At 56.3% G+C, this 24,893-nt stretch overlaps 1 protein-coding gene across 6 annotated transcripts in view; it reads right to left on the bottom strand.

Annotated features, from left to right (window-relative positions):
• Scube1 (signal peptide, CUB domain and EGF like domain containing 1) overlaps positions 1-24,893 on the bottom strand; it is a 111,897-nt gene that overhangs the window by 16,423 nt on the left and 70,581 nt on the right. For all 6 annotated transcript variants that reach the window (XM_004845434.3, XM_021258828.2, XM_021258829.2 and 3 more), the window contains 6 exons: positions 17,833-17,949; positions 12,788-12,910; positions 10,814-10,930; positions 9,475-9,597; positions 645-764; positions 223-327 (listed from right to left, as the gene is read on the bottom strand). In XM_004845434.3, the coding sequence (XP_004845491.1) occupies positions 223-327; positions 645-764; positions 9,475-9,597; positions 10,814-10,930; positions 12,788-12,910; positions 17,833-17,949 (705 nt within the window). The remainder of the gene's footprint in view (positions 1-222; positions 328-644; positions 765-9,474; positions 9,598-10,813; positions 10,931-12,787; positions 12,911-17,832; positions 17,950-24,893) is intronic.

Raw genomic sequence — 24,893 nt, 5'->3', positions numbered from 1 at the left:
CAGAGTCCGAATGGTCCTGTGGCCCACTGTGCTGGGAGGGGACTCAGGTTGTAGCCTCCTGGCTTCCAGGGCCTGGCCCTGCCTTGTCTCTAGGATCCCAGAACATGCTGGCTCCTGACCTGAATCTTCCCTGGCTGTGCCCCTCCACCCTCCCAACATGTCACTGCACACAAAGCCAGGAGCCCACCCAAGCGTGTGTGGCATGGACAGGCCAGGGGCTACCTGAGCAGCTGGGCCCGGTGCCAGAGCTGGTGCCATTGTGCTTTGGTTGAGTCCTGCCCTGGAGACCTGGAACACCGCAGCTCAGGACGTAGCTGTTTTCCGAGTCTGAAGAGAGGCCAGTGGGTGAGGTAGGCCTGGGCGTACCTCCCTTCCAGGACCCCAGATTCTCAAGGCCTCTGAGTGGTTGCTGAATGAGATGAAGGTCAGGACTGACCCCTCTGTTAGCCTGTTTCTGCCACATGCCCACATGTGGCTGGGCAGGGAGGAGCCCAGACCCCAAAGAGCCAGGGAGCTCCCCAGGAGGACTTGGGTACCAGGGCCTTTGTTTCTAGGTCAGGCTCTTTCCTGGGAGCAGCAGGGAGCTGGGACCCCAGGGAAGAAGCTCCCCAACATGCCCCATCCCTGGGACATCCTGGGGTTACCTGGCACGAAGAGGGTGTGGGCCAGGCAGGAAAGGAAGCAGCTTTCCACACTGCCCACCTTGCTGCAGGACAGCTGGGCCTGTGCGGTGGCCTGGGCCCGAGAGAGGCACTTGCCGGGCTCTGAGGAGAAGGAAGGCAGAGAGTGTGGCCAGGGCTGCAGGCCACTAAGCAGGGCCACAAAGAACTCCTACACCTTCCCTGCCAGGGCCAGACAGACTTGAGGGAGATGCCAGGGGCCAGGTCCAGTTGGCAGTGGGGGACACGGTCAGACAGCTGGCCTGCTCCCTCTCCCCTCAGACGCTTGCCCCGCTGTCTGTGAGGAGGCTCAGGTTGTCCCCACCTGGGAGCCTCCCCAGGGAAAGGGCAGAGTCCCCTGAGCAGGTAACCCTGCCCATCTGGGGGAAAAGGACAGCAGCAAATGGACAGGAGCCTCCTGGTGGAGACCCAACCCTGAGGTGTGGACCAGAGAGGCCTTTGGGTGTCTGAAGGTGAGACAGCTTTTTAGGACACCTCATGTATTTGACTTTAGAAGATGGAAAATGTCTGCAGACTCCCAGGGAAAAGACTACAGTTTCATGGCCACGGTAAACACCAGAGCTGATTTGTTGGCCCCTGGGTCACTCAGAGAGGCAGCTCATCAGAGCCCCTTATACTAGGCCAAGTTAGTCAACAAGGGAGGGGACCCCTCCAGTGAGGGGCTGCCAGGCTCCATCAGTTCCTCTGCGGCTGGCTCAGGCACTTTTAGGACACTGGGCCTCTGGTCTCCACATTCCTCAGAGAGAGCTCAGCTCTCCCAGAAGCTACCACCTCAGCTTTCCGGTTTACAGTGCTGACCAGCGATTCCCTTGGCTCCTCCAACATGGGCTCAGAACACTCTTGCTTCCCCGCAGATGACTGCCCTTGAGAGATGTGGGGGTGTGGCTCAGCAAAGAATGAACCCCGATCCCTGGTGCCTTACTGAGCGCTCATGTTTGCTGGTGTTGATGACAGATTGTTTCCCCCAATGCTGGGGATTGAACCCACGGAGCGACACCTCTAGTCCCCAGCAGATCTCTGATTGGGGATTAGTCCGTTTGGCCTGGGTGCTACTGTCTGCCCTGCTCACTTTGCTGTTTCTCTCGCTCTCATTTGACTCTCGTGTGGTTTTATCCCAAGTGCTTGGTGTTCCCCTGACTGGTCCCGTGCTGCAGGGAGGCGTGGAGACACCAGCCCTGAACACTTCCTGCCCTATCCAATGTAGCCCCAAGGATGCAGTGGGACGTGGATTCCCTACTGAGGACCAGGGGACCTTCCCCGAGTCCCTGACGAAGCGCTCATGAAGACTGCCCTGTTCTGCCAAGAAGCCAGAGTGGCCACTCCACTTTGTCCGAGGTTGGGGAACAGCAGGCAGTCATGGATCACATGGCCCTTCTGCCTCTGTTTGGCTGGGGAAACTGGGTCACTGCTCTAAGCACATGCTTTTGACCACGGTGAGGACTGAGGCTTTTTTATGCCAAAGCTGGAAAGGTCCTGGCTGAGCTCCTGCATCCTTGTGGATTCAGACTGTAACCCTAACTCTTGGGCTTGGCTGCTACAGGGCAAACTGCCCCTTTCCGCCTGCCACAGAACCCAAACCACTACCACTAGTAACAACCACTTAGAATAACATGGATCATTACGGGTGCTTTGGATGGTCAAAATTTATAAACTAGTATGCTAAAGAAGAGCTCTACACAGTTAGGAGATGGGAGTGCTGGCTATTCATAGCTGGCTTCCATCACTGGTGTGCCTTTGTCTCAGATTCCTCCTTGCCAAGTCTTCTGAACCCACCATCCTGCAGCTCTCTCATCCCCCAGCTCCACCTCTACCAGCCCTTTGCAGCCCCCCAAGCCCTGCTTCAGCCCTGACCTTAGGAAGCACCTCCTTCCTCGGGGTAGCTCAGGACAGGAAAAACCACACTGTGTGGAATTCCATTAAAACTGCTTGCCGAGAACGTGGGTCATGCACGTTGAATTTGAAGCCTGGTCTAGAGCCAAGCCAAGTGCTGTAAAGGGCTAAATTCAGTTTTCCTAAACTGCAGCAGCTGGACAAGCATTTGCTTCAGGTTTCAGGATTTCACTGGATAATCATTGTCCTGGGTGACCGTGTCTGTATCGATGAGCTCACTTCATTGTTAGGATCTTGGAGTGGAAAAAAAAATGAAAAGTGGCAGACAGTAAAGACCAGGAGAAGATCTGAACACCAATCCAAGCATAATTTAGGAAAACGGTCTTAAGAGAACAAGGAAAAACAGAACTATAGTACCCAAGGCCAGTTCAGAAGCATTTCCTGAGGAAAACAATTGGATAAAGATTCAAAATTGTGTGACCTGAACAAATAAGATTCACTTGGTGACTTTAAACATAGAATTTATACTGCAATCAATCAACATTTTTGAAGAGACCCAAAAGCAAAATATGTAAAGGGAGTCTTGTCTTTTTGTAGGTATGCTTGAAAGAGACTTGGAAAAATAAATTGGAATGAAAGAATGGCAGTTTAAACAATCTTTAACACATGCCTGAATGTTTTCAAGGAGTCTGAGAAAGTGAATAATTTAGAAACAAACAAAAAAACTTCATGGTCCTCCAGATGAAAATATCCGGCCCCCAGTAAGTGCAGAACCCAAAGTCCTCTGTTCCCAGAGACCCCCGAGCCCAGGGATGAGGACGCTTGTGGGTACAGCGAGTTTCTGAGGGAACTTCGTCCCCAGCATCGCCTGATGGTTCCTGTGAAGGCCCTTCCCCGGGGGCGCTGTCCCCAAGTCCCTGTGCATCCTGTGGGGCTCTGATGCCTTTCCCAGGGCCACTTCTCAGCTCATGTGTGTACTCAGAAGCTGTGGGGGATGAGTCACATCCCTAGACAAAGAGCCAGCTGGCTTCTGTTCACCGTAAGAGCTGTGCCCCACCTTGGCTTGGGATTCGAGTCTCTGCCTGGGCAGCACCTGCTGCAGTCACTGCAATGGCACTTGGGTGGTTTGAGGACCTGCTACTGCTCCTGTGCTGCTAGCAAGCAGCCCCTGCCTCTGGGCTGAACTCAGGACAGGAAAAGCACACTGCACAGAATTCCAGTGAGACTTCCCGGAAACGTCACCATGCTGAGTGTAAGCCTGGTCTACAGCCAAGGCAGGGCTCTAAAGGGCTAACTTCAGTTTTCCTAAATGGCTCGTGCATAGTAAAGTCCATTGTCCCTACCCAGGAGGCCCGTGGCTTCTGTTGCACCCTGGTGAGTAGGGAGAAGCCTGAGATCCAGAGTCCGTCAATACCGATCACTCCTCGCCTCTCACCCGATCACAGCCAGTCCCTCCGAGGAGCCCAGAGGAGCTGGAAGTGAGAAGGAAGGAAAAACGGGGAAAGGGCTTCAACCTTGGAGCAGGACGCCTGCTTGCGTGAACACTGTGAAGGGATGTTTGCGAGCACGTGTGAAGAGATGTGTGTGATCGTGTGTGGAGGAATGTGTGTGAGCACATGGGACATACGTGAGCATGTGAGACATGTGGGATGTGACAGTACATGCGAGGGGTGTGTATGTGTGAGGGGACATATGTGTGAGGCAAACATGACTGATCAAGCATGATCAGGGGATTTGGGGCATCGGGGGGCCCCTGGGGTTGGGCCCTTGCTAACCAGCTCAGTGCTCCTGGTTCCAGTCCATCATCATTCCTCTGGACTTTGTCCCCAAAAAGAGCTCCCGTTGCCTGGGACAGAGGCTTCACAACTGGGGTGGGTGGGGAGCCTCTACTCTGCCACTAGACTGCAGGTAAAATACACAGGAGAGGGTTATTTTTAGAAGTCTCAGAAAACTCTCTTCCACATGATTTGAATTATAGCTAAGGGAACCTTAACATGCCTGCACTACATAGGATTCAGAAACAGACTCTCTGGGGCAAAGGCTCCTACAGCATCAGCAGAACGGCTGGCAAAGAGCCAGGTAAAGGTCCATGCTGAGTGCTCCCAGATCGCCACAAGCTCTTTCGAGTGAACGCGCCAAGGTCAGGCCTGGTTCCTAGGGTCTGAACACCACAACCTGGAGACATCAGCAGCCTGCATGCTTCCTGGACCCAGCCGCAAGTGCGTGTTCTTCCGCCTCGGTGCAGGCCTGCTGCAGTTAGCTGAACCATCTTTAGATCTTGAACTAGAATTACCCTTCAGTCTCAGGGTACCACTCACAGTATGATCTGCACTGTGAACTAAAACACCTAATATTAAGCCAGGCATGGTGGTGCACATCTGTAATCCCACCTGCCTGGGAGGCTGAGGCAGGAGGATTGCAAGTTGGAGGCCAGCCTGGGCAACTAAGTTAAGACTTTGTCTCAAAATAAAACAAAGAGGGCTGGGATGTAGCCTGGTGGTCACTTCTCTAGCACATGTGGGTGCTGAGTTTAATCCCCAGGACTGCAAAAACCAAAACCAAAGCCAAAATGCTCTGTATTTTTCCTGCTTGTCATTGACTAATTATAGTGTCTGGTTATTTTCTTCTTTTCAGCTTCACTTTGGGTAACTCTCCTATCCTTTCTGGAAGGCAAAGCTCAACCTGGGTCTTGGTACTTTAGAAAAGCTCATGTCTGGAACAAGCCGTTTGAATGCTCCATGACAAGTCCCACTTAGTACTGTTTATTACTTATCACAGGAATGAACAGATCCTAAGATTCATAAAGAAATTCAAGGAAAAGTTTAGCAACAGCCAAACTAACCTTGAACATGAAATCCAAAGCTGGAGGACTCATAGTTCTGACTTAAAAGATTTAGTATAATGCTATAAGAATCCAGATGTGAGTATCAGTGTAAGAGCAGGCAAAGGTATCAAGGGGACAGAACTGGGAATCCAAAAGTAAACCCACTCATTTATGGTCAATTGATCTGGATGAGGATACCCAGACAATTCAACAGGGGAAACAAATGGTCCTTCCAACAAATGATGCTATGACGACTGGTTAGCCACATGCAAAAACCCCACAAAAACCAGTTGGACCCTATCTCATATCATATAGAAAATTACCTCAAAATAAAGCCTAAACATAAGACCTAAAGTTATAAAGCTCTTGGATACCAAGGTAATAATCTCTGGGACCTTGGGTTAGGCAGTAGTTTCTCAGAAATGACATAAAAAACAAAAGCAACCAAAGAAAAACTGATAAATTGGAGTTCATGAAAATTCAAAACTTGTATATGTGCTGCCAAAGCAACCACAAAATTCAAGACTTTTGGAGTACAAAGGACACCATCAAGAAAGTGAAGACTCACAGAATGGGAACAAATCTTTGCAAATACGTCTAAAAAGGGATTTGTATCAGGACTGCTGTGGTTTGGATTTTAAATGTCTCTCAAAGGCTTCTGTGTTGAAGGCTTGGTCTCCAGCTGGTGGCAATATCGGGAGGTGGTTGAGCCTTTGGGAAGTGGGGCCTAGTAGGAGAAAGTGAGGTTGTTGGGGGTGTGGCCTGGAAGCGGATCTTGGGACCTCAGCTGCTTCCTGCGGCTTCCTGTTTCCCAACATGCTCCACTACATGCTCCCTGCTAGGATGCACTGCCTGGCTACAGATCCCCAGACAATGAAGCCAACTGACCATGGACTGAAACCTCTGAAACCAGTGAGCTGGAAAACAATTTCTGAGCAAAAGTTTTTCGTGTGGCTAGTTGACCTGACAAAGAGCCATCCCCAGCCCAAACCTCCTCCCACACCCAACACATGTCCTCCTTCATTGTGTTTTGTTCTCAGGAAGTGTCTGTATCCAGTGTACTTTTCTATCAAATCTTATAAACTAAATGTAACTTCCTAAATGCCTTAAACTGATGATAAATGCCTCGCTTCTGTATTCCCACCCCCCTTCCCTTAACCCATATTAAACCCTGTTCACTGCTAGCTCTGGGGTGATGGCTTTGTGGAGAAGTCCCCAATCAGTCCGCGGTGTAATAAAGTTGCCTCTCATCTCTGGGTGTGTTCTCGATTCTTCTTGGCCGTATCTTGCTATACCACTAAGAGCTGCCACATTGTGGACTGTGTCTGCTGCTACACTGGGAGACAAAATAAATCCTTCCTCCTTTTGTTTATCTCAGGTATTTTGTTACAATGACAGAGGGCTGACTAATGGAGAGAAGACACAAAGAAATCTTACAGTTAAGCAGTGAAGACAAATAACCTAATTACAAAAGGGCAAAGGATCTGAACAAATATTTCTCCAAATAACACAGACAGATGGACAATAAACACATGAAAAGATACTCAGCATCAGGAAAATACAAATCAGAACCACAGCCGGGGATTTAGCTCAGTGGTTCTGCCACCTGCCTCGCAAGCGCAAGGACCAGAGTTCGATCTCCGGTACCAAAAAAAATAGAATCACAAATCAGAACCACAACAAGATACCATTTCACATCCACTAGATGGCTATAGTGAAAAAGAGGTCAGGTGTGGTGGCATATACTTGTTATCCCAGCACTCTGGGAGGCTGAGGCAGGATATTGTAAATTTGAGATTAGCCTGGCCAACTTGGTGACTTAGTGAGACCTTGTCTCAAAATTTTAAAAAAAGGGCTGGGGATGTAATTCAATGATAAGGCCCTGGGTTCAATCCCCAGTAATGCAAAAAAAAAAAAAAAGTCAGAAACAAGTGTTCCAGTGTTGGTGAAGATGTGGAGAAATCGCAACCCTCCCACATTGGGTGGCAAGGATGTAAAATAGTGCAGCCATTTAGGAAAGCAGTTTTTCAGTACCTTAAAAGTCAAACATGGAGTTACCTGTGGCCCAGCAAGTCCACCGGTAGGTATACCCAAGAGAATTGAAAACGTGTCCACAAAGAAATGGGGACAAAGGCTTACACTGGAATTATCTGTGATGGCCAAATAGTGGGAATAGCATAACCATCCATCAGCTGGTGACTAGTTAAAGGAGACATGGTCTATCCAAATGAAAGAGAACTTGTCAATAAAAAGGGATGAAATAATGATACATGATTCAATATGGGTAAACTCTAAAAACACAATGCCAAATGAAATAAACCAGTCAAAAATATTTTACATAATTACATTACCATGAAATGTCCAGGAGGGGCAAATCCAGACACAAAATTACTAGAAGTGTAATTTACTAGGGAAAGTGGGAAGTAATTCTTATGGACACAGGGTTTCTTTCTGGAGAAATGAAAATGGTCTAAAACTGACCATGGATGCATAGCCTGAGTATATTAAACCCCACTGAACCACACACTTTAAATCCTATGGGTGAATGGTTTGGCAAGTGAACTACTCTCAGTAAAGCTGTTAATAACAACCACAGTGAAACAAAAGGAAGAAGGGAAGTATGAGGTGGAATGTGCAGGAATCATCCAGTTTGGAATCAAGTTCTAAGGGACCCAAATTGGCTCTGGTCGCCCAACTATGGCTCTCTCTAGGGGATGTTATATTGAAAAAAATAAAAGGTTAAATATTTACAGGAAGCTGAAAAGCTTCTGCAGTATGGTGGGACTTTGCAATGCTATGAAAACAGCATAGCATTGACTGCCGGTAACTGAAGTAGAAGAGTTTGAAGTTAGAGGAACCGGCTTCTTGGGTCATTATGTTAACCAGGCTGCTGATCCTTCAGTCCTTTGGTGAGGACCTTTTATAGTACAGAGAGACCCATCCTTGGAGAGGGTCAAGGGTTCCATCCAGGCCCACTGTAACCTGGCTTCTGTTCTGAAAAGCAGCAACAGGAACAATCAGAAGACCCAGAAGGGTGCTAGCTGATGAGGCCAGGCCACCCTGGTACGCTGAACCACCTCATAAGACACCTGCTAACGTCGCCCCAAGACATCCCAGCACCCAGTGGGGACAGACTGGCTGAGCTGCTAGACAGGGCTGGTGAGGAGCTTTTCTCCAGGCAGCAGAGGAAAGACTGGCTCATGACCATCCTGTGACCCACACAATCCTGGGTAAGCTGGGAAGACAGCCTGGAACCAGATGCTGAGACAGCACTGGGCCTCTCCAGTTGGACTCTGTGAGCCTAAGTTAAGTATTGGTAATAGTTGTTTATTTTCTGGAATTGTTGAAGCAGCCTCTCCTGGAAAAAATAACAGCACTCACAGGGGGTAAATATTAGATGTTATGTTCCTCATTTGGGATGTTCCAACTTATTCATTTCATAATATGCAGACACAGTTTATTGGAGAGTTATTCATAAATGACTCAGAAATGCCACTGTCTTTATCACCTGTACTTTTGGAAGACTAGCTATGATCTTTCTGGCACTGTGAAGTCATCATCTAAAGGTCTTTACTGAGGCTTTCAGAGAACTTCTGTTCTGGTTTATATCCCGATGTCCCCAATGCCTCATGGGTTCATAGGTGGCGCTTTGGGAGGTGATGGGATCATGGGGGTGTGACATTCACCAGCAGATTAGCCCACAGATGAGTTCAGAGCTAAATGTGAGGCTGGGAGTGAAGCCTGGTGGGAGGAGATGGGTCACTGGGGGCGTGGCCCGGAAAGGTCTATCTCCTTCCCTTCTTCCTTGATCTCTAAGAGGCACTGGTGCCCCTACCGTGGGGCTAGCGTTGGCCAGACACCGGGCTCCTCCGCCCCGGGCCCAGGCGCTGCATCTGCTGCACCCCGTTTCCCCACCCCTGTTCCCCACAACTCCCTGGGCAGCACAAGGGAGGCTGGGGGAGGCAGGGCCTCCACATCCACCTCCGAGTTGTCCTCTGAGACCCGGGCAGGGTATCGTGACACCAGGCTCCTCTCCTGTAAGTCCCTGTACCACCTGCCACGCCCCTCACCTCCACCAACGAAGTCACTGCCCCGCCCCAGGAAGGGGCGGAGCCAGCAGCGTGCCCCCTCCCCACTCACCCACGCAGTCTTTCCGGTTCCAGTGCAGGCGCCTGCCCGGCAGGCACACGCATTCGTAGCTGCCTTTGGTGTTGACGCAGCCCTGGTCGCAGTGCCCGTTGCTTATGCTGCACTCGTCCACATCTGGAAGCAGAAGCCCGAGTGAGGAGAGGAGGGAGGCTGGACCGCTCCGGGGCCACACCCAGGGCTGGCAGGGCCCGGACCCGACCCAGCCTGATACCACCGTGGGACACAGACGTGCCACACGCGCACACAGGGGTGCAGGGCTCCTCACAGACCCCAAATGCACCCCTTCTCCAGGGAACCCAGGAGAAGAACCCTTTGGGCCCATAGGCCCAGGGGCCCTGAGGCCTGATCTCACCGGGGGTTCCACGCAAGCCCCTTTCCCGCCTCAGTTTCCCCTCCTGTGAGTAGGTAGGCGATAGGATGAAGGGAGCCACCTCTGAGCCCTTCCTCTTCTGGCCAGGAGCAGGAGCCCTGGATGAGCCCCAAGACACTCAGGGCCCTGTGAAGCAGGGAGGCGGGGGCTAGGAAGCGTGCAGGGATACCCCCGGAAGAGTGCACCCATGTCCAGGAGCCCCCAGCTTCATATTTTCTGCCAGTGCGTGACACAGAAGGTGACAAGAGCCAGACGGCCACCAGTTCCCACCTGCACTGCCCATGCTGGGACAGCACCAAGCCCCAGAGCTCAGCTCTGCCCTGAACACACCCAGAACCTTGCACTCTGCCCCAGGGCCAGATCCAGGGGTGCAGCTCCCTTTCCGGGCTCCCCATGGGTACCCTGGGTCACTCTGTCCCACAGAGCAGCAGAGCACCCTGTTCAGACCCTCAGGCTTTCTCAGTAGTGGGGAACAGACCTCAGGGCCCCCTGGGTTCCGGAGCCGCTGCACGGCCCTGTCCGCATCTGTACCGTGTCCCTGAGCTCCCAGGCTCCAGCCACACGGTGGCCTTGGTCCCTTATCCATGTGCCTGAGCCTGTGCCCAGCCAGTCCCCCTGGACCGCTTCCCGCCATGACCCACACAGCCTTCTCTGGACACCTTGGTCTCCACCCTGCCCTTACCGGCCCCTAGAAGGACTGTCTGGCGCTTTCTGTGTCCCCAAGCTGGCACGCACAGATGCCTGCTGTCCCCTCCTCCTGTGCCATGCCTCCCTGTCCTCTGTCTTCCCCTGCCTCGCCCATGGCTGAGCCCCCTGGCCTAGCAGTCCTCTGCCTTCCTGAGGACCCTCCCAGCGCCCCAGCTCATCAAGGTCAGGGTTGGTGTATGAGTGCAGTGTAGGGGCCGTGTGGGCGGGCGCGTGCCTCGAGGGGGAGGTGGCCCTGGCGGGCGGGCTGCAGACCTCCGCAGTGGGTCGTCCCGTAGAGCGTGTAGCCGCGGTGACACAGGCACTGGAAGCTCCCGGGGGAGTTGATGCAGACGTGGTCGCAGGTCCGCTCGAAGGAGCACTCGTTGATGTCTGCGGGGCCGCAGGGGACAGAGTCGGGGAGGAGCTTCAGGGCACACTGGCGGCACGGCCTGTCACTCCCAGTTACCCAGGGCACACCCGTGTGTGGACAGTCCCTGGGCCCTGAGACTCGGGACAGTCAACCCACGGTAAGTGTCGCGGTTCCTGTGGCTGCTGCTCTATCTTCCATTTTCCTCCACTAACTCTGCCTCTGGATTAGAAGCCGCCTCACGCCTCTCCTGGAGGTGAGCAGGGTAGAAAGATTTGGAACAGAAGGGATTATTGTGAATCTCTGCCACTTTAATGCCTCACACTCAGGTGCAATTAGAAGTGCAGTGAATCCACACCTGCAGGCAGGAAAATGACAGGGATACCCCGGTTCCCTGGGAGCCTGAAGGAAGCCACTAAATGGGGACATGAAGCCAGGCCTCTTGGATCCTGATCAGTGTCCTTTCCCATCACTCCACTGTTTTTTTTGAGAAAATAAGAACACAAATAGGGGGAAAGGGGAATCTGTTAGCCATAAGGCTTAAGAAAGGAGCTCTGATAGGTTGTGACATTAGATTGTGAGCTTCCTGGAAGTCAAGGTAACAAGGGAAAGAGGGACAGCCTCTGATTTCTTGTTATTGGAAAGGAGGAAATGAACCATATTTTATAGAGACAAGTGTGTCCTGGACACAAATTGGGAGGAAAATGGCTGACAGGGGCCTGGGCAGGCAAAGCAGACACCGGCGGTCCAGCAGTGGAGAGTTCACACTTTGAATACATTACCTCATGTTACTCTGACATGGTCACTACACCGCTTGTGTATAAATCACTAACACATGGAAGGGAGTGTGCTCAGGGTGCTCAGAGGGTGGCATCCCTTCTGGGGCAGGGGGCATCTGGGAAGGCCTCCTGGTGCTTAGGGCTAGACCCTGAAGGATGGGGCCAACCTGGGAGAGAGAAAGGGCACCCACGAAAGGGCTGGGAGTGCCCAGGGAACTGTGCCAAGGTCAGGGGGCTGGGGAGGGCCAGGGGTCCCCAGGCCCAGAGCACCAAGTGCCAAAGGAGGTTGGAGCCCTGGCTGCCAGGTGCGGGGAGCCCAGGGCTCCAGGGCCTCAGAGAGAACAGCCAGGAAGAGGGCGGAGACACGGGTGGGGGTTGGTGAGGACAGAGCCAGGATGCCCTCTGAGGGCTGAGGGGGGTGACTGGCAGGGCCCCGCGGTGACCTCCTGGGCAGCCCCTAGCACACGGGGCCTAGCTGCCCAGCCTCTGAGCTGTAGCCCCAGAGTCAGATCTGGCCACGTGTAGCTTTAATTATGGGAGCCCCACGGGGACAGAAACACCAGGCTGCACCCTGCCGGTGTGAGGGGAAATGGAGTCCCTCCCGCACCGTCCCTTTGGGCTCTCTTCCAAAGCTAGTCCTGTGGGGACGGTGCCATCGCCTGTGAACCCCTCTCCACAGGCCATCCTCGAGATTCGAGACTTTTCCTGGACTGGATTCCTGGCGTGTGCCCAGCCCTCTCCTTCCACCATCCTTATTCCTAGCAGGCACCCAGGGACCCTGAGGGACTGTGGGAGGTGCCTGCAGTGTGCAATGCCCTCCACTAGGTGGCAGCACCCTTTTGGAGCTGTAGCTGTCTGGGTTCTGCAGAAGCGGAAGGAGGGGAGGGTTCCAGATGGATCCTTCCCTGGGCCAGTTTCTCACCTATGAAGGGGACAGGTTGTACTAGATGGCTCCTAGAGTCATAAAGGACAAACAAAGGACAAGGCGGGAGCGCATGCCAAATGGCAGAAGCACACCCATTCCTGCAGCCTCCCCACCTCCTCTCCTACCGGAAGTGACCTAGGCCACGAGGGGATCCCACGAGGGCAGCCCAGGCTCACCTTGGCACGTGCGCTCATCCGTCAGCAGCTTGTAGCCCTTGCGGCAGCTGCACTCGAAGCTGCCCACAGTGTTGCGGCAGAAGTGGTCGCAGCCGCCGTTGTTGACCAGACACTCATTGATGTCTGCGGGGTGGGGGGTGGGCAAGGGTGTGAGCTCAGGAACCCAGGAGGGGGCAGCGGGGATCCCACCATCCTCCACTCTGTCCTGGCCTGCCTGCCACCCAGGGGCCAGGGCTGGCCCCAGGTCCCCAGCTGAGCACAGGGCTGAGGCCTAGCTCATGAGGTTGGGAGTTGGGGCCTGGGGCGTTAGAGTCATGTCCCAGAAAAGGGCACTGATCCCCCTATGTCAGAGAGACGGTGGGGACATCCAGGGAGGCAGCCTCCAGGCAGAGAGGCTGGAGCAGGGTCCACTTGAGCCCTGGGAACAAGCTACTGCCCACCCCCAAAAGAAGGGTAAGAAGTGTCTCCACCATGCAGGAGGACATCGCCAGGATTACTAGGGTGCTGGTGCTTTAGCCCGCAGGACACCTTTTAGAAAGTAGCTCTCATTGCCTGTTTGATGAAGAAGCCTGGGCTCAGAGAGGTAAAGTTCCTGGTTCAGGAGGTGTCAGCTCAACTGCCCACTATTCCGCCCCAGTCCCTACCTGTTCAGCTGGTTCTACAATCAGGCATTAATGAGGGGCAGCTGTATCCTGAGGTCCCTTGGCCCAATCCCTTGTCATCCACGGGGCCCTTCCTAAGCAACACAGCATACACCTCTCCTGACAGAGTGCTTCTTCTCTCACACAGTGGGCAGCTGGCTGACACTTCCAGGATACCTTTGTCACCTGATCACAGGCTGACCCCTGCGAGTCCCTCTTCCGGCTCCCTCCCCTCATCCCGCTTCTCTGGGCCCCAGGCCAGCCTGGCATCTATGCCATCAGAGGCCCCAGGGGACGTGAAGTTTGTCTTAAGTCCTGACCTCCCCTTGCAGATAGAACCTTGCAGGAAGTGATGAAAGTGAGAGGTAACTTTCAGGATGGACTTGGCCTGATTCAGAGGGGTGTAAAGGATGTGACGGAAGATGGAGAGACCTCCTCCCTGCTAGCCCCACTGAAGTCACTTGCACTACGATGGTGATTCTGACCTCACCCAGGCCACTCACTGCTTTGTCACAAGCCCAGTAGGAGATGGGATGGCGGCCCTGATGTCCTGGAGCAGTGTTCCCATGCAGTGTCCCCACCAACCCATCCTAACCACACCTAGACGCCAGGTATGGAGATCAGGGGACCGGGGGATACAGAGGGTGAGCCAAGGTGCCTCTCAGGCCTTCCGGGAGCCCCGGGTTGTAGTGTGAAGCCCTCCCTCATGGTCTCCTGGGAGCTCTGTGTCACAGATGGAGTCTCAGGGCCAAGTGCAAGAGCAGACCTCAGCCAGCATCTCCCTAGGACCCCTACTGGCCCCGAGGCCACCAGAGAAGCATAAAGTCCACTGAAGCCAGGTCCAGGGAGAGCTCAGGCATGACCAGTTCCCTCCTGTCCAGCCTGGGGATCACAGGAAGAGGGGGAAGTTTCTAGGTCGAAGCTGCACGCAGGAGAGCAGCTGCCCATCTCAGGGCCTTGTCACCTGTGACCTTGGCCAGGGGGAGGGACCTCTTAGGCCCCAAACTTCCACCTACAAACTGGGCTGCCAGCCAGTGTCTCCTCTAGCAAAGTTGGCAAGATTAAATGAGCTGACACGCTAAGCTGGCAGGGACTGCCCAGGAGTATACTCAGCCCCAGGAACGCTTAGGCCTTCAGAACCACCCACCCCTTCCCCATCTGAGCCTGGGGCAAAGGGCTGCCGTAGCAGCCAGACTTTGGAGGAAAGCATGTTTATTAGTGGCCCAGGCTGGTGTGGTAGTGAGGAAACCCCTCCTCCTCTCTACTTCAGGGTGCAGAAGGGGTGCTGGGCTCATATGGTCCTTCAACCTCCCGTGAGCCCCTGGGGGTGCAACTTCTGCTCTCCTTGTGCACCCCTCATGTCCCACCCACCCTCCAAGGGGCAGCCAGCATCACCAGCCACAGCCAATCCATGGTGTGCCCTACCTACCAGCAGGTTGCTGAGGCCCCCCCGCCTCCCAGGATCAAGGCCCAGCCCCTTGGCAGAGGCTCACAGCCTGGGCTCCTGCCACCCCACCCTCACCTGCTCACTCTGTACCAGGGCCCACCCTGCCACTGGGGTAGCTCTCCTCTGGGAAGCCTTCTTGACTAGTCACAGAGGGCCTCAGGGACAACAGAGGGGTGTCTGTTCCTTCCCGGCACCCCAGGACCTAGCAGGAGTGAATGTGCAGCAAAGACAGACAGTAAGTCGAGGTGGCCCCAGTCTATGGAAGGCACCTGGGCCCCAGAGGAGGGGACCTGGGCCATGGAGGGGAACATTCATGTGCACTGCCTGGGGTGGAGCTCGGGCTGTGTGTATGGGGTGTTAGGGGGTGGAGTGAGCCCCAGGCATGCACAGGACCACCGAGCCTCTTTGGCATCCAGGGCACGGCTTGGCAACCTGCCGCCCTGTGGGTGAAGGCTTTGGGGTGGGAGCTCAGGGAGGGCAAGGGGCGTGGCTGGCATCCCTCTGTGGCACTGGGGAGGTCAGGTGGAGGGCAGGCGAGGGCACCTTCATGCCAGGTAGATAAAAGCCCTGGTAGGGGGGCTTCCTGGCCCAGGATCCTGGGGAGAGGCAGGGTGGGGGTTCTCCCAGGGGGTTCTTTGAGGTGTTAGAGAAGGGGCTGTTGTTCCTGAGGGAAAGGCAGGCTCCAGCTCAGGAAGCCCATCCTCTTGCAAGATGTCCTCCTCCCCACAGCAAGCAGGACCACCCCAAACAGGAAGCTGAGACTGCACCCCGCCAGTCCATGCTCCTGAACAACCTTCCTGCCCCCAGGCCCCATGATGAGGCAAGATACCCACCTCCCTTTTTTGCCTCCACCTGCCCTTTGATCCTGATGCTCAGGGCTTCAGGCTCTGGGCCTTCCAAACCCTCTGTTACCCTTGCCCCTCCAGCCACCTGTTTTGCCTGCCAATGACTTTATGGCTTCCAGAGAACCCTGAACCTTTGAAGTCACCCCTTTGAAATCCTGCCTGGAGCCTCACCAGGGCTGAAGTGTGGGCCCTCACTGGAGACCAACCCCGAGGCCAGGGCCTCGGGTCACTGGGAATCCCCAGCTGGCCTTGCCCCAGCCAAGGCCCCAGCCCTGTGGGCGCCTCTCCAGCCAGAGCTGGGGAGCCCTGAAGACACCCACCCCAGGGTCTGGAGTGGCTCCTGACTTGAAGACATCATAAATGTTAATCAGCCCTAGGTAGGTCCTGAGACCCTCCAGTTCTAGCACCCCTGGAGAGATCTCGACTCAGCTTTTTCTACCGCTACCCGGCCCAAACAGTGTCATCTTTGTCACACAGGGGCTGAAGGCCTTCTCTACTGGAGGGGGCCAGACACCCGAGGCTAGGGAGTGAGGGCCCCCAGGGGTTTGCCAGAGGCTGGGCCTGGGTGGCCTGGTTACAGGCTCGACTGTTTCAAGAAGTGCCATGGGAGTTGGGCCTGGGAATCTCCTCCACAGCTCAGAAATGGAGTTGGGGATGAGTGCCTCTTGGATACTGGGGTGGGGGCCGGAGGCAGAAGCAGGAGCCCCTCTCCCAGCTGCCCCTCCTGGGCCAGATGATGCCCAGGCCCTTTCTTGCCCAGACAGTTGGGTCCTGGAGGGGAGCTCTGGCCTCTAAACCCCCATTCCTGCTGCCCTCGCCTCCCTCAGGGTTCAGCCCAGCCCTGCCCTTCTGCCCGGGTCAGCCTGCCTCTGAGCCAGTGGTGAGGCCCAGATCCTGAGGAGGCATGAGGAGGCTTTGGGTGACATCACTGTGCTGTGAGGGTCCCTTGCAAGTCACTCCTGGCACCAGGTCCTTGTGGTGAGGACTACTAGCACTTGTGGTGCTACTTGTCTGCCCGCGCCTGCCAGGGAGACATCAGGGAATTGACGGCCAGAGTGGTGGCCTTGGAGGGTTTTATTTTCAAATAAACAGGCTCCAGGAGGGCTGTTATTTTTGTCAACAGTCATCAGTTCTTCCCAGCGAGCTGGCAAGGAAAGAGAGGCCATCGCTGTCTACTTTTACAGGCTTAAAAACAGTCCACCTTGACCTATTTTTTTTGTTTTTTTTGTACTGGGGATCGAACTCGGGTCCTTGCACTTGCACAGCAGGCAGCGAAACCACTGAGCTAAATCCCCGGCCCCACCTTGACCTATTTTTAAATCACCCTAATCCTCCGTTTTCAATACTTTCACTGACTGGGGTTTGAAAGTTCTAGTCCCTGTCCCCTTCCAGGCTCTGCCCTGGTCAAGGTTAGAGGGGACTGGAGCTTTGCGCGCCTCCCTCTGTGCACAGGGTCTTTGGTGCGCAGGCCTGACTCCCCGCCCAAGGCCTGGGCTCTGCCTCGCTGGTCCTGCTGGGGGGTGGTGGTGGCTGGTTCCCCTTCTGCAAGCTGGCCCAGATCCAGTGCTGTCGCACGCTCGGCCAGCTCTCTCCTTCCTTACCTCCCTCGGCCCATCATCCAGGGGCACCGGGCATGGGGTGTCAGGGAACTAGCAGGAAGCTGCCTCTCCACTTCCTCTCCCTGCCGATGGCTGACCAGCCCCTTCCCTCTGTTGTCTGCTGCCTTCTTTTCTAGCCTCCAGCCTCCCTATTTTCTTTGTCAGATGGAGGTCCTCCTGCCTCCTGATTCCTTCAGCTGAGATTCTCTTGAAACTTTGTGACAATGGCTTACAACGACACACGCACCTCCTGCCAGCCCAGTGCCCCTGGGGACTGTAGGCCCAGGAAGCCCTGCATGAAGACACCTAACTGTTTACCCCTTAGACATCAGAATCTTTTGGCCCAGGAACTGACTGATTGCTGTGCCTCAGAAGTAGCGCTTCCTGGAGGCCGCCAGAGCCCCTCCCTCCTCCTGACCTCCGTGTGCCATCACCATCCAGTCCAGCAGCTGGGTCCAGCTGTGCGACTGGCTCTGGCCAGGCGGGGATGCGGCCATATGGTCCCCGTGCTGACCTTTGCACGTCTTCCCATCCGGCTGCAGCGTGAATCCGACAGGGCAGCTGCATCGCACGCCAGTGGCCGTGTCCTTGCACGTCCGGTCACAGCCTCCGTTATTTACTGCACAGGTCTCTGGGGAGGGAAACAGACAGGCGCTCAGTCTCCTAGGGCAGAGGCCACCATCTTTCCCCATCCAGGGGGAGTTGGCCTAGGAGGCAGGAGACCTGGTGCACCTTTTGGCTCTGATACTCTCGCTGTGGGACCCCGGGTAGCTGTGCAGCCCCTTTGAGCCTCAGGCTCCCCATTGGGAACATGAGAGTATGGCACTGTGCCCCTGGGTCACAGAGAGGCTCCAGTGTGTTGAGGAGCTGTGTGCAAGTGTCAGAGGCCTATCCATGGGTGGAGGTCGCCACCAATGGGCTCACCATCACTATTTGGGGGCAATGCTAAGAGGAGCCTGCCTGGTATCTAACTGCCCAGGGCCCTAACCGCCTGCCCTGACTCCAGCTCCCAAAGTAGTGGCTGGTGGCAGGCGGCAGCCGGGGCTTCCACCTCATCCCGATGCAGAGTGGCTCTCAGCCCTGGCAGCCTGCAGAGCGGGGGTCCCCAGCCTGCTTTCCATTCTTCACCTCACCAGGCTCTAGGCCTCACATCTGTTCTCACTGAACCGTGTGCCAGCGGTGTCTGGTTTGTGTCTGTTTGAAGGCTGTCTAGTGCTTTTTTCCCTTCTGCAGATTTCAAAGGGGCTGGGCGGCTGAGGGCACAAGCGAGGTCACACAGCCGTCTCGAGGTGCTAGTGATGCTCCACAGGCCCGCAGAGGGCTGGCTAAGCCCGCTCACGGGTGGGGCCTGGCCCACGGGGAAGCCGCTCTCCCAGCCCTGGTCCTCGCCACCTGGGGTTCTTCCTGAGCACCTGGAGGGCAAATGGTGCCTGGCTGGGCTTCCCTGTTCCCTTCGCTGCTAGGAAGCAGAAAGGCGCCAGGTGCCCATTTTTCATAACCTGAATTCCCTGCTGCCTCTGCCTGGCGGCTCCTGGTGCCTGGCCTTGGCCTGCTTCTCTGGAAGATTCTCCTCCACTCTGCCAGCTGCCTGCTCAGGGTTCCCTTCACGAGTTCGGGAATGGAGGGGATTCTCAGGGGCCAGCAGTCCCTGCTGCTAATTAGATCAAGTCCGCGGTGACTTTCTTTTGAACCTCACCTTGGAGGAAGGATGCAGGAGGGAGAGAAGCCTGGCATCCCTCTCTGTGACGGCTGCCATCTTGGGCAGAGCTGGAGTTGCCCTAAGAGCTGACTCTCCTTCACCCTGACCCTTCCCAGTCAGGCTCTCAGAGTCCACACAGATCCAGGGCTCCAGCTGGGTGTGGGCGGCTGTGGTGAACAGCCTTATGCTCCCTCCTCCCTGCTCATCCTTTGGGGCCTGGCTCACAGGCCACCCCTGAGAGGAGCCTGCCTAGCCCCTCACAGGAAGGGGCTGAGCCCTTCTCCGAGTTTGGGCAGCTGGGCTGTGTGCCATGCCCTGTGGCCTGCTCTTGCCTCGGTCTCCCCTCGAAGGCTTCCCTTGGGGCTGCCTCCCAGCTCCGCAGCAAGGAAGTGAGGGAAGCCTTTCTTCCCAGGGCCAAGGTGACGGTCACATAACCCCACTTGAAAGCACTGGTCCAGGTGTTGGAGTGGCTGCTTGCCAAATGTTGCCTTCGGCTCCCACACAGGGAAATTCTGCCTCCCACCCCAAGCGGGGGCAACGAGCTCCCCAAGAGCCCCTTCAGCCTTTCTTGAGGGAGAGGACAGAGACCCGTCTGCTGCCCAGGTTCGGGTAATTAAGGCTCAGAGGCGGGGTGGGGGTATGGGGAAGAGGGGAGAAATGGCCTGGCAGCCCGAGGTCCTTCCCACCCGTGCCCTTGGGGTCTGACCCTCCAGGATGCTAAGTGGGCCCCGGGACCTCAGCTGACTGAGGCCGGGTGGGGGTGCTGGTGCTCAGTGCGGATGGTTACCCTCCTCTTCAAACCCCACTGCAGACTCGCTCTCCTGCCCTGGCAGTTTTATCTTAGTCTCCTTGGGCCGTCGCCAGGCCCTGTGGGGTGTGCTTGAGTGCTGACTCCTGACCCACAGCCTCCGCACTGCGGTCCACACCCGCCAGCAACGGTCACCACGTCCCTCCCATGCCTCATGCTCCTGCCCACACAGCGCCCGGGCCCTCAGCAGCCCACCGAGGAGCCCAAGACTGCAGTCAATGGCAGTGCTGGAGGGACCTGCTGGGTCTGACCCTAATCCCCCAGCTCCCCAAGGACAGGGACCTCCCTGACAGCCTTTGCCCTCTGTCCCCAGCCAGCCCATGCTCCAGGGTGTCAGCAGCCACACAGGGGGCCACTGGCTGTCACACCTGTCCCCTCCGAATCCTGGGACCCCCCCCCCCCCGCCACCTCCCCATGGACTGTCCTGTTGCTTCCTTAACATGGTCCGACTTTGGCCCCTGCTCTACTGCTGCTCCCTGGCCCAGCCTCCCAACTGTCTCTTCTCTGGCCACTGGCCTATGCTGAGGACCTATGGGCTCTCAAGGACTTCTCTGTGCCAGGCCCGGTGCTGGGTGAGGAGGTATGGGTAGAGGTAGCAGCAGGCACCTGGCCTGTCCTCAGTCTACCTTGCTGGACCTTGGCAGGCTGTCCCTGCCCAGGCTCCAGTACCTTCTCTACCATGCGGGAGGGAGGGTGGCTCCCACTGGGCCCTCCTGAGCTGTGTTGGTCCCAGGGTGGCATATGAGTGGTCTAAAACACAAAGGGTGATGCTGTGTTGCTCTACCTGGGCCTCTGCATTCATAGGACAGGCGGCTGGAGTGGGGTCCTGGGTGCTGTTGAGGGGGCCTCTTGCCTTTGGGGGCCATCAGCTCAGGGCAATGCCCAGCTTCCATCTCTGAGCGCCTTGAAAAGCAGCCTCACCTCTCTGTCCCCCAAGACTAGAGGCCACCAGACCTGGTGGTCAGATGACCAGTTTCAGAGAGATTAAGGAACAGCCTGGGCTTTTATGCAGCAGCATCTCAATTGTGGGTCACTGCAAGGAGCAGACAGGGCTGGACCCTGCAGGAGGGCCACTCCCCTGGGCCTTCCTTCTGAGGCTCTGGCCTTGCCTGGGTCCCCTCCCAGGGCCCAAGCGTGGGCTGGAGCTGGGAGACCAAGGTGTGACCCAAATCATGGGGTCTCTTGCGTTTGACAGGGTGGCCAATCCCCATCTGTGCATGGATCCAGCTACCAGAACTGCAGCACTGGGGCTGAAAAGGGGAATTGAGCAGAGCCAAACCTGAGCATTCCTTTGCACGCAGAGGACCCCATCTCTCTCTTTGTACCCTGTCTCCAGGTAAGAGCTACCAGGGCTCTTCCTAAGAGTGTTCTCCTACTGGAGAAATGGCAGGGACAAACCTGCGGCACAGCCTGCCCAGTTGGCAGAGCACCATCTCACCCAGTGACCTCAGCTGGCCTCTCAGCGGCACACAGGGACATTTCTGCAGGACGGAGGTGGGGCTCAGAGAGGTAGAATAATATGGCCAGGCAGCACTGATGACCTGATGGGTAGGGCCCATGAGAAGTAAAAGCCAAGGGCCTGTCTTCAAAAATTATTCAGAAAAAAAAAATTATTCAGGATTTCAGGACAGAGACAGCGGAACATTAAAGTAGCCATGGGCCCACCTCGAGGCAGGGGCCTGGTGACTGCACAGGGTGAGCACTTGAGAAGTGGCCAGTGTCTGGGTCACACTGTGATAAGGAGGGGCCAGCTGTGGGCCCAGCGCTGTGACTCTCCAGGCAGAGTGAGCTGGGCCAGGCTGGAGAGCTAGGGTTGGGCCAGGGTAGCCTGAGCAGCGGAGCTGGGTGGCGGAGAAGAAGGCTGGCCTGGGGCTGGCTGGGATCTAAAGGGGCAGGGGAAAGTCCCAGACCAGGAAGCCCCTGGGAAGGATGCTCCACTGTGCCCTGTGTGCACAGGCCAGGGCAGGGACAGGAGGCTGCCTGGGCAGCACCTGGGGTCCAGCAGGGCCCCTGAGGGAGTCTCAGTCCCTGTGTCAATGGAGTACGAGCTTCGGGTCAGATGAACGGAGCTGTGGGTCTGCGCACTGGCTGCGTGTGCCCGGGCAAGGGGCTTCACTTCCTGGGGTCTGTTTCCCGATGGGTCACAGCGGTGACAGTGGGACCACACCCATTCTGCATGGCCCTGAAACCACACAGGAGGTGCCAGTGCTCTGCAAGCTGCTGGGGCCACGATCCTAGGGACACCCTCAGTTGTTTCTTAGAACCCTGGACATGATCTCAGCACCCAAGGTCCCCTGCTGATTTACCCAGCAATCATCTGAACTGCTCTGACCCTGGCCTCTGACCCCTGGGGTAGAACTATCCCTTCCCATGGCTGTGCACTCCTTGGCCACTCCCCCTGCAGGCAGAGCTGAGTCAGGGTGGCCCCTGTGTCCTTCAGGGGCCCAGACAGTGGGGGTGGCTGATGCATGGTGCTCAGCAACTGGATTGATGAACGGGGACCTCGGAGGCCTATGAGGAATGACATGAAGCATGGGCACCCAGTCCCTGCCCTGAGTCGGGCCTGTCAAGACTGCAGGGATCGGGGCTCACCGGTTGAGTGGGGAGGGGCTGCAGGTTGCCTTGCACAGCCCTGCCATGGGCTCTTCACTTCCCTGCAATGAGAACTAGCTGTGGCCAGGCTTTGTTCCAAAGCACCAGGGGACTCTGGGTAAATGACTGTCCCCTGTCTGGCCTCGGGCTTCCCACCTGTAGCATGCCTGGGCCTCCCCAAGGGCTCACCAGGAGTGGCGGGTCCTGTGTGGGCCCAGTGTCCTGCACCTGCCCTGTCCCTGCAGGCCTGACCTGAAAGCCCCCGTTGGAGCTGGTACCTGCTGCCTGCATTGAGCCAGTGGAGGCGGCTGTGAAGCATGACCATTGGTTCTCTCCATCTACCTGATGACTGCTGACCTTCCCTGGTTCCCAGTGCTGGGACAAAGGGCACTCTGCCTGGGGTGGTCCTTACATGGTGGCTCTGGTCTCCTCTTGCCCTGAACTCCAGCTCTGATATTAGTGCTGGGTGTAGGACACATGGAACAGGCTTCTTACGGTGCCTCTTGTCCCCCAGCAGGGGGCAGTGGAGAGGCCCTGACCCATCCACTGATGCCTGTTCTCTGGTCCTAGTCATGCTGCTGCGCGCTGCTGTCCCTAAGCTGTGCGAATGCCCACTCCTGAGTACCATCTGCTGAGATGGGAGGTCATGGAGGATGGGGTCCCTCTGCCCCTGTTGCTCAAAGACCACCCGGGTGCTTCCTGGACTCTGTCTTGCGGCATGTGGCCCAAGTGACTCTGTGGCCCTGGTAGGCCCTGTACTGACTGTGGCCTGCAGCTCAGACCCCCATCCTGTGGGCCGCTGTCGCCCCGAGACTGCCCTGCTCAGAGGAGTTCTCTTCGGGAAATGTCACTCAGTTGTGTGCCTGTGAGTGCTCAGACCACTGCTTGGAGGGCCGCCCGGACCTGGGGGACCATGCCAGATCTTCCGCCAGAGGGGTCCACCCCCTGGGTGGCCTGAGGGCAGGAGGTGACAGACCTCAGGAGAGGTTCTGCGGGTCTCAGAAGGGCAGCGGAGGTTTTGCATCAGAGCAGGTGACAGGAGCACAGCTACCAGCGGCATGAGTTCCCTGACACGGACTCTGGTCCCTACTCTAGGTGCGAAGGTGCTGAGGGCAGAGAAGGGGTTGCTGGGTAGCCTCCCCTTGAACTGACCCTCAGCAGGGAGCTGGGGTGTGATAGTCACACCTATGCTGCAGAGGCTCAGGAAGGAGGTGGAGCAAGGCTGCACAGCTGGCCAACAGCTGGGCCAGCATGCTGCCACTGTGCTGGGCTGCCCCTCCAGCCTGTGGACCTGGCGGGTAGGGTCAGACCTTTCTGTTGAGAACCCTCACCAACAGCAGCTAGTGCCCGCTCAGCATGCCCATGCCCTGGAGGGTGGGGGCGGGTGGTGGTGGTGGCAGGGAATCCTAGGGCCAGCCTTTGGCCCAGGCTGCTGCTGGCTGACCATGTGGCCTCTGCAAAGGGGGCAAAGCTGCCTCTCAGGGTTGGGGGGATGTGGAGGGACATTCTGGGCCCCTACCTGGGGAGGCAGCACACTGGTAAGGGGAGAGCCAGGCATAGGGTGGCTGGAGATGTCAGGCCTAGAAAGGAGGGAAGCCCACCCTGGCCAGCACTGCCCTCCTGTTCAGGACTGTCAGGCCTTCTGTAGGCCAGAGGAGGTGTGTCCCCGGCTAAGCCAGCCAAGGGGGTGGGAGCGTGGGCCCTGCCTTCAGGGGAGGTCCTCCTCACTCAGAACCAGCCAGCTATTTCAGGCCCAACAATGGCCCCTTAAACTGTCCCCATCCTAATCCCCAGAGCCTGGACCCTACAAGGAAAAAGGGATAGATAGGAGAAGGGCCTTGGGCTAAGGGATCACCCTGGATTGCCTGGGTCTGCCCAATAGGCTCACAACAGTCCTTTAAAGTAAAAGAAGGAGGCAGGAGGAGAGGGCAGGGGAGAGGGCTGTGACACTAGAGGAGGCCCTGAGCCACCAGGCTACTGGCCCTGAAGGAAGGAGCTGCAGGCGGAGCTGTGCAGCAGCCTCCAGCAGCAGGAAACAGCAAGGTGAAAGACTGTTCCCTGGAGCCCTCAGCGGAGACACAGCCCACTGACACTGGGAGCCCTGGCCAGCCCAGGGAGCCCTGTGTCATATTTGTGAGCTGCTTCCAATAATAAGTTGTGCTGCTTTAAGCCACAGAGATGATGGCAATGTTCATGGCAGCCACAGGGAACGAACATACACGCATCCTAAGGATGCTCTGGGGAGAGGAACCTGAGAAGACCCGGGGTTGGTGAGTGTGACTCAGCCACTCATCAGTCCTGCTTGAGGGGCCCCGGGGCCTGCGGGGACCTGATCTGTACCCCGAGGTGGGCACCTGACTGACGTTCCACAAGGGAGGTGTGTGGGATGGATGAATGTATCACATTCACTTTCCAGTCCAAAGGTTCTAATGATAGTCATGGGGCTCTACTGCTGGCTCCGGGTTTGAGCCTCTCG

This window comes from Heterocephalus glaber, unplaced genomic scaffold, assembly GCF_053883595.1.
Source record: "Heterocephalus glaber isolate CG9 unplaced genomic scaffold, H.glaber_assembly_v1.0 deba00001444, whole genome shotgun sequence".
Lineage (NCBI taxonomy): Eukaryota > Metazoa > Chordata > Mammalia > Rodentia > Bathyergidae > Heterocephalus > Heterocephalus glaber.
Note: the sequence above shows the minus strand (reverse complement) of the source record. Positions and strands in the feature narration are given on the sequence as shown.